This window comes from Euwallacea similis, chromosome 26 (assembly GCF_039881205.1).
Source record: "Euwallacea similis isolate ESF13 chromosome 26, ESF131.1, whole genome shotgun sequence".
Taxonomy (NCBI): domain Eukaryota; kingdom Metazoa; phylum Arthropoda; class Insecta; order Coleoptera; family Curculionidae; genus Euwallacea; species Euwallacea similis.
In genome coordinates, this window is record NC_089634.1 from 565,962 (window position 1) to 573,393 (window position 7,432).

General features: G+C 40.3%; 3 protein-coding genes and 1 pseudogene across 3 annotated transcripts; 2 read left to right on the plus strand and 2 right to left on the minus strand.

Moving 5' to 3' along the window:
- The first annotated feature begins 44 nt into the window (after positions 1-44).
- Positions 45-3,621, plus strand: LOC136416971 (basic salivary proline-rich protein 1-like). The gene is made up of 5 exons (XM_066402418.1): positions 45-210; positions 297-532; positions 1,006-1,732; positions 1,787-1,985; positions 3,312-3,621. The coding sequence occupies exons 2-5, from the start codon at positions 308-310 to the stop codon at positions 3,562-3,564; spliced, it is 1,404 nt and encodes a 467-aa protein (XP_066258515.1). The 5' UTR covers positions 45-210; positions 297-307; the 3' UTR covers positions 3,565-3,621.
- On the minus strand, positions 2,020-3,136 carry LOC136416973 (uncharacterized). Its single transcript, XM_066402420.1, has 2 exons — positions 3,014-3,136; positions 2,020-2,964 (listed from the first exon to the last, which is right to left on the minus strand). Exons 1-2 carry the CDS (start codon positions 3,014-3,016, stop codon positions 2,035-2,037), a joined length of 933 nt encoding a protein of 310 aa, XP_066258517.1. The 5' UTR covers positions 3,017-3,136; the 3' UTR covers positions 2,020-2,034.
- Positions 3,622-3,867: 246 nt separating the features above from the next.
- LOC136416972 (cAMP-dependent protein kinase catalytic subunit beta-like) lies at positions 3,868-6,366 on the minus strand. Its single transcript, XM_066402419.1, has 6 exons — positions 5,705-6,366; positions 5,202-5,354; positions 4,917-5,146; positions 4,696-4,861; positions 4,480-4,647; positions 3,868-4,423 (listed from the first exon to the last, which is right to left on the minus strand). The coding sequence occupies exons 1-6, from the start codon at positions 5,720-5,722 to the stop codon at positions 4,106-4,108; spliced, it is 1,053 nt and encodes a 350-aa protein (XP_066258516.1). The 5' UTR covers positions 5,723-6,366; the 3' UTR covers positions 3,868-4,105.
- On the plus strand, positions 6,070-7,160 carry LOC136417070 (alpha-soluble NSF attachment protein-like; annotated as a pseudogene).
- The last annotated feature ends 272 nt before the right edge of the window (positions 7,161-7,432 follow it).

The window sequence follows — 7,432 nt, forward strand, 5'->3', positions numbered from 1 at the left end:
CTCTAAAGCGGATTTTTAGAAATCTGTATTACCGACTAATAAATCAATCAATGCCTATTCTAACCTCAACTACTCAACAATCTCGAATTTTTTAAAATTCTCTTTTCATTCTATTTTCAAGTTTTTAAAGCGTCTTTTTAACGTTTATATTTACGATTGAAATCAGTTATTACTAGAACCAGTGAAAATTGCACATTCCCTTTTCATCTGGTAGGTATAATTTCGTTAGAGTAACTTACTAATCACCAAACATACAAGTACATAAAGTTCTTTGTGTCTTCTTTTCCTTCAAGTAGATATCAATATTATGTCCACTGCATTTGCCAGGAGCAACGCTCCCAGACCGCCCCCGAATCCTCAACAAATCCAAAAACTGTTGGATGAGAATGGACACCTCATACAAACAATACAAGAATACCAAAGCAAGGGCAAAGCCCAGGAAGTTATTCAGTATCAAACCCAGTTACATCGAAATCTAGTTTTCCTTGCTACGATCGCGGACAATGCCCAGAATGTCAACGCATTGCTGCCAGTAAGACTCAGTAATTTAGGTTTAATTAAATAACATTGAAAGCAACAGAATGTGGAGATTATCTAGTCTCAAGAATTTTCATTTCAATCAGTAGGAATATAAAAGCCTTAGGTCTTTTTCAGTAAGTTTTTAAATTTCTTGGAAACTTCATATAGGGTCTGTATTTGGTGGAATACCAGCTTAGTATCTGGTATTCAGTCAAAGATTTTAAATTATTGGGAATATAAAATATATAGGGCAGTTAAGTTTCAATTGAGTAATCAAATTAAATGAAAATACACATTATTATGTCCTTTCAGAAAATGTTGTTCATTATGTCTACTGCACAGCCCATGCAACTGCTACTGCAGTAAAGTTCAATACCTACTTCTACAATAATTATTTTAAATGAAAAAAAATCGCATAAATTGACTTGAGGTTTTTAAACAACTACTGGTTTAGTGGTAAAGTAAATTACTATTATTTTAAAAAAGATGATCCAAGCTCCTGGTCCTGCCGGTCCTCCCCCAAGTGGTCAACCTGGCCCTGGAGGTCCTCCACCTCCTCAGCCTGGCCAAGGGCCTCCACCACAGCAACCTCCATCCCAAGATCAACAACACATGAACAATTACAACCATCAACAGCAACCTCCCCCTGGAGGTTACAGGCAGCCTCCAGGTCAGCAACAGCCTGGAAGGAATGGTCCTCCTGCTCCTGCTCCTCATCCTAATTATCCTCAAAGGGGATATCAACAGGGCCAATACCCCTCACAATATCCACCACAAGGACAAGGATATCCTCAAGGGCAGTATCCACCTCCCAGTCAAGCTCCAATATACCCACCAAACACCCAAGGCAACTATGGTCAACCCCCTCCAACAACAGCCTATAATAGCTATCAACAACCAGGTTATGGCAACCCTCCCCCATCTGCAGCTCCTCCTCAAGGCCCTCCTACAGCATATGCCCCTCCTAATGCCCCACCACCACAGTCTCAACCCCCTTATGGTGGTCCTCCCAATGGTCCTACCCCATATGGAGGTGCACCTCCACCTCAAAGTTATCCTCCACCACCTCCACAAGGTGGCTATCCACCTCCCCAGCAAGGTTATGGACCTCCACCTTCACAAGTTAGTCAGCAACAAGGACCGCCAGCTCCTCAAGGCCCTCCCCAAGGAGGGCCCTATGGGCCTCCACCTGAACAAACACCTCCAAGCCAAGGTATTAGTTATTAAAGTTCCTTATTGATTGTTAAATAATAAATTGTTTGGTCAGGACCTCCTCCGCAAGGTTATGGACAAAGTAATACTCAATCTCCCCCATTTTCTGGTCCTCCCACTAACAATCCAAGTCCCCCAGTCAATACTGCCCCTCCTCCAGTATCAGGACCAGGACCTGCGCCTCCACCATCATCGCAGCCCTACCCAGGACAGCCTCCTTATAATCAGACTTCACAGGCCAATCCAAATGCAGGGTAAGTTATTGGTTGGTCACAAATGCTTTTTACTCAGGTATATTTACAGTTACATTAAAAATTGCTCTAAATTGCTTGACATTGTCTCTAAACTAAAGTTTCTTGTTCCGACAAATTCGCTGCGACATAGATGGCACCTGAGCAGTTTTGCTTTACAGCTCACACATACAGAGTGCCCTTTCTTGCAGATTTCAATTTTATCTTTCATAATTTGCAAGCAAACTGGGCATTCAAGCAATGGAGCTATCACTTCTTGAACTGAATGGTAGGAGTATTCTGGTTTTGTATTACATTCTTTCTTGTTGTAGTCATAAATGATCAGTTGAATTTTCAAGTATTTAGTCCTTTTCATATGAGAAATGTCGTATTGGTGCTCTAACCAATCATCTCCCATTAAACACTCTATTATTTGCTGATTCTTCCAGTTCACTGTATGATTCTCTGCATCAAAATTCACATCAAAGTAATAGGGATCATCAAGCTTCGCTAAAGGAACCACTTTGATGATCAAGAAGCTTTTTAATTCCAAGAAAACCATGAATTTTAAACTCTTAATTGAGACTAAAAATGCTGCAGAACACTCTTCGCCGTAAGTCTGGGTCTTTGTAATCATCAAATCCTCGTCAATAAACAAATTGTTTGGGTGTTTTTGTTGGAAATGTTTCATAACATTCCCAGCTTCGTAGGATGATTGGCAAATGCAACACCTAATCTCTCGATACTGGCAGTACAGTTCATGTTGAGTGACATGCCCCCATTTCAGCGTCTCAAGACAACCAGAATTGTTGCAAGGGAAGAGTAAAAATACTGCCACGTTTTCGAATAATGAGTGTCTAGTAAATGATTGTCCTTTGGGAATATCGCATCTTCCACAGACGAATAAATTGTTAGGGAGAATAAAAATAGGCGGGACGGATAAGTACTTTGTGCAAAGAAAGCATTTAAGCTGGTTGAAGTCTGGTGTCTTGCTAAGTAAGGCCTGAAAGTTATTTTATGTAGGGTTTATAATAAAGCAAGTACCTACTTACCATTATGACTATAAATAACTCTTTAGTAGAGGAACGATCTGCTGTGTTATTTGCTGTAAAATGTATATTAAAATGATATTTGACTTAACGAGATTGTGTTATCTGATAAATGTGCCCGATAACTTACGGCTTTCAATCTTCATTGGATTGTAAAGTCTTGAATGAAGCAAATTAAGGAGTATTGATTAGTCTATTTTTCTTGCATTTACTCCATTGCAGGAGTTTCGTTCTTTTTTTTTTAAATTAAAATTGTGAACAATGACAAAGTTCCAAATACTATTACCTATATCGATATTAGATATACTCCTCCACCCAACCAATACCCTCCATATGGGCCGCCAACCAACGCTAATTACCCCCCACAACCGAGCTATCCGCCTCAGCCCCAATACCCCCAACAACCACAAGGCTATCAATATCCGAGGCCTCCAGCAGGGCATCCAGGAGCTCCGCCTACAGGGCACCCTGGACAACCTGGCCAAGCGCCACCTGGACCTCCACCGCAAGGCCAGTATGCTTATAATTACTCACCCCAACCTAACCCGCAGTAAGTTTATGCTTTTAACTCTTTGTTTAAATATAAAGTTATTATGTAAAGTTGTCATTTTGGTTTAAATGGAAAATGATTTTGATGAATAATTATTTGTGTCTCATGTCTTTAATTAAAATAACTTAAGATTATCTCTAAGAAATGCTACTATAATCGGTGGATTTAAGGGTGCAAGTAATAATATCGAATACTTTCGGGCACGTCACGAAATATCCCGTATTTTTGTGAGCATCCCTGTAACTAGATAAATTCAGAATTTAAGTTCACCTACATGTTAAGTGGGTAGATATTAATAGATTTCCGGCAAAATAAAATGCATTTGAAGGTACGCCACTGTTTTATTGGCCTTGAATATACCATGAATAATCCATCATTCAGAATCTTCTGTAAATTGAACGAAAATTTACATTGTTAATAGTTTATTTGGAATTGTCAGATAAACATCGTAAAAGGACTGTAATAAATACCCTGTTAGCTCTATTGATTAACACCACTTAGAACTTAAATACGTTCAACCATTCCTGAAACAGCAAAGTACATAACTAAAACGCCTCAAATTGATCATGGAACAAATTATGGTTGCTGATCTTTAAGTCGGTATCGGGGAAGTCATCGAAATTAGAAGTGTCCGCCGGGCCCTTGATTTTGGGCGTGAAAGGGGGCTCCACTTGCCTGTTGTATATCCCCTCGAAGTTAATGTGATGGAACCAGCGGTGCCCTTTAATATCCGCGGTTCCATTTCGCAGATTACCAAATCGTCTACTTAAATCGATTTGCAAGAGGTTTCTTATCAAATCGGTCAGTTCGAAGGTAAAAGAGGCTGGCGGCTTATATTTGCAGGAGATTATTTTTTCGTAGACCTTTTCGGGAAGTAAAATTGCATTGCGATAGTAAAAAGAAAGTTAACAATGCAAACCTTCATGGGGTCGCTGGAAGTGAAGGGTGGATGCCCTGCTGACATTTCGAAAAGTAGCACTCCGTAAGACCACCAGTCAACGGCCTTGCCGTAGCCTTTGCTCAATATAATCTCTGGAGCGATGTATTCGGGGGTACCGCACAAGGTCCACGTGCGACCCTTTACAATCTATACAAAACTTTTATTCCTTTGCAAAGCTTCTTTGTAGTGGTTTACCTTGCAGAATCCCATATCAGCAATCTTCAAATATCCCTTCATATCGACGAGAATATTCTCCGGTTTCAAGTCTCTATAAATAACGTCACAGTAATGGAGAAATTCCAAGGCTAACAATACTTGAGCTGCGTAGAACTTTGAGAGATTTTCGTCGAATTTGTGGTTTCTGTAAACAATTCATTAAAAAATATATAATATAAAGTCACATCTTGAACAAGCACCTTCTTAGGTGAGTAAACATTTCCCCTCCATTGATGAAGGGCATGAGAAGGTAAATGTAGCTGTTGTCCTTGAAGGCATACTCCAATGAGATTAGAAAAGGGAATTTGGCAGATTCGAGGATTTTCTTCTCGTACAGGGTGTGCTCCACTTGCTTCGTCTTTATAATCCGGATTTTGTCGATCACTTTCATGGCGAAGAACTGCTTGGTCTTGTTGTGTTGCACTAAAAACTATTTTCTCATTGTTAATAAAACACCTTGAACCATGGACTTCTCAGTAACTGACCACTCGCCCAAAAGATCCAGCTCCCAATGTTTTCGTCCTCTGAAATTGCCTCAAGCCCTCCGATGAAGAGGATATGTTCCTCTCCCACCGGTCGTAGAACTCCTTGCGCAGCTTCTCCAACGTTTCTGCATATCCAGTCTTGGTAGGGGTTCTCTGAAAGTCGAAGATAAGTTCCTTGAGGATGGTACTTAAATGCCTTGATAGCTGCTGAAAACTCGGGTGCTTTGATTATTTTCTGATTGCTAGAAGTTCTGGTGGGTTTAATATTGCCCATTCTGTTGCATTTTCTTAAAAGATTTTCGTAAAAACATCCCCTCAACAACGATTTCTGCTACTGCTAAAAGAGTATTTGCCACTGGCGATTCTTTTCCAGTTTTGAAATTTGTAGCACATCAAGGCAATTCAGCTTAGACCAGAGGTGGTTAAGAAGCTGACTCCCAAAGGGATTTTTCCAGTCCCGCTTGGGGAGGAGGGTCCAGTGAGGTAAGCACATCGAAACTTACCTTGAAGAAACTTAGCATGATTTTAATGCCGCTATAACCTGGCCGTGTTCCGCTGCATTTTCACTGGCTAGTTCGAGCTGAAAGTTTCGGGAGCCGCCTGTAAACAAATCTTAACACATGAACTTCATCATTCAACACCGCCACCACATCATTTGCATCGTGTATACGCGATAATGTGCAAACAGGGAGTAACCTACCAGGGATGTGAGAATAATAGATTTTTAATCACACGCAGCAAGAAATCAGTTAACTAGTTCGCACCTGTTTGATGAAAGAGCGCTGCTGAGCGCTATATTTGGTTTTTTATTAAATATTGATCTACCCAGTGAGCGTAAATGAAGACCAGCAAAGTGTAGATAATACTGATGGGGAAGCGTATTGCCTGCCTGTGCCTTGATGTTTCCGGGCATGTGAGGGTAACAATGGATGTCACCTATTATGCTAAGAATTTCCAGCTCCCGCTTTGTTCCTAATGAATTTTTTAGCGAACTCCCCTCATATTTAATAACACTGCTTTGAGTGTTCAACGAAACTGCCTTTATAAGGTCCCGCTTTAACGCTGATCATCACGTAAATTTAAGAAGGTTAATCTTAACGTGAACTTTGGCCACTGATTTTTAAAAATAGACACCGCAAGTGCAGCTGTTTGAATCGGTTATGAGTTTGGCTTGAAAAAGGTAGCCATCGAATACTATATTAGAGCAGGCAATCTGTTCAAGATGGTCAAAAACTGGCTTCCAGCCGGACTGGTCTTCAGTGATGCCACGGATGTGAATTTTAAAGTTCGATAATTGTCAACTGCCTTCAACTACTCAGAGGCAAATACGTGCTGAAAAAAGTACCATTCCATCAAACCAACTCAGCATTACCTGAAAGCCATCAAGTACTTTTGATCAAGGTATGGCCGAGCTTAAGGAGGAAGGAGATTTGAACGGTGCCGTCACCATATCATCAAGTACACCCAGAAAGTGGCTGAATTTGCCGTGATTGGGGGCAAACATCAGAAAACTCTAAAGTTATTTCAGGATGTGGCGTGCCTTGACGTGTCCAGTTCTTTGCGGCAACACCAGGCCAAGGAGTATTAATATTTTTCAGACTGCGGTCAATAGGTACGTCGAGATACATGCGGCTTTCAAGGATGTCGTACAAGCAGGGGAGAGCGAATTTCTGAAGTTTAAATAAAAATAGCAACTTTAGAAAATGGCAACATGGCGCATTTCTTTTATTTAAAATTTGCCATTGGAATATATGATGTGACGTAGGCGCTCTCACGATTGCAGTGATGCCAGAGGTATTTTTTTTCTCAGAATCCTTAAATTTGCTTTGAGATAAAACAGGTTATCAATTGACTTTTCCAGAGAGTGTCACCTCATTCTTTTCCTCCTGAAATATAATAGGCCAAAAGGATCTTGAGGGCTGTGCCAGTGCCCTTCGGATATATGATGCACCTTTGTAGCTGGCCACATGGGATTTTACAATACTTTTGAGAACCACAAACCATATTGAAAGTGAAAGCATTTGATAACAAGTTCATCTGTAGATGTCATTTTTGATAATGCGATGAAACGATTTGTTTTAAGGCGAACTCAATTATAGAATTAATATTCTCTCATTTTCATTCAAGCCTTATAATTTACTACGTTTTATTCCAAATAAATTATATTAAACGATTTTTTACTCATGCAAATCGCCTTCGTTCAAAATCGACCCAGTTATCTTCGTCCTGGG

What these genes read in the sequence shown, in the direction of transcription:
- LOC136416971 (XM_066402418.1), top strand. Translation starts at nt 308, where the DNA reads ATGTCCACTGCATTTGCCAGGAGCAACGCTCCCAGACCGCCCCCGAAT. An exon ending in ATGTCAACGCATTGCTGCCA is followed by an intron (nt 533 to 1,005) that starts GTAAGACTCAGT and finishes ATTTTAAAAAAG; the next exon opens with ATGATCCAAGCTCCTGGTCC. An exon ending in ACAAACACCTCCAAGCCAAG is followed by an intron (nt 1,733 to 1,786) that starts GTATTAGTTATT and finishes TTGTTTGGTCAG; the next exon opens with GACCTCCTCCGCAAGGTTAT.
- LOC136416972 (XM_066402419.1), bottom strand. An exon ending in ATGTTTACTCACCTAAGAAG is followed by an intron (nt 4,862 to 4,916) that starts GTGCTTGTTCAA and finishes AATTGTTTACAG; the next exon opens with AAACCACAAATTCGACGAAA. An exon ending in CTGATATGGGATTCTGCAAG is followed by an intron (nt 4,648 to 4,695) that starts GTAAACCACTAC and finishes AGTTTTGTATAG; the next exon opens with ATTGTAAAGGGTCGCACGTG.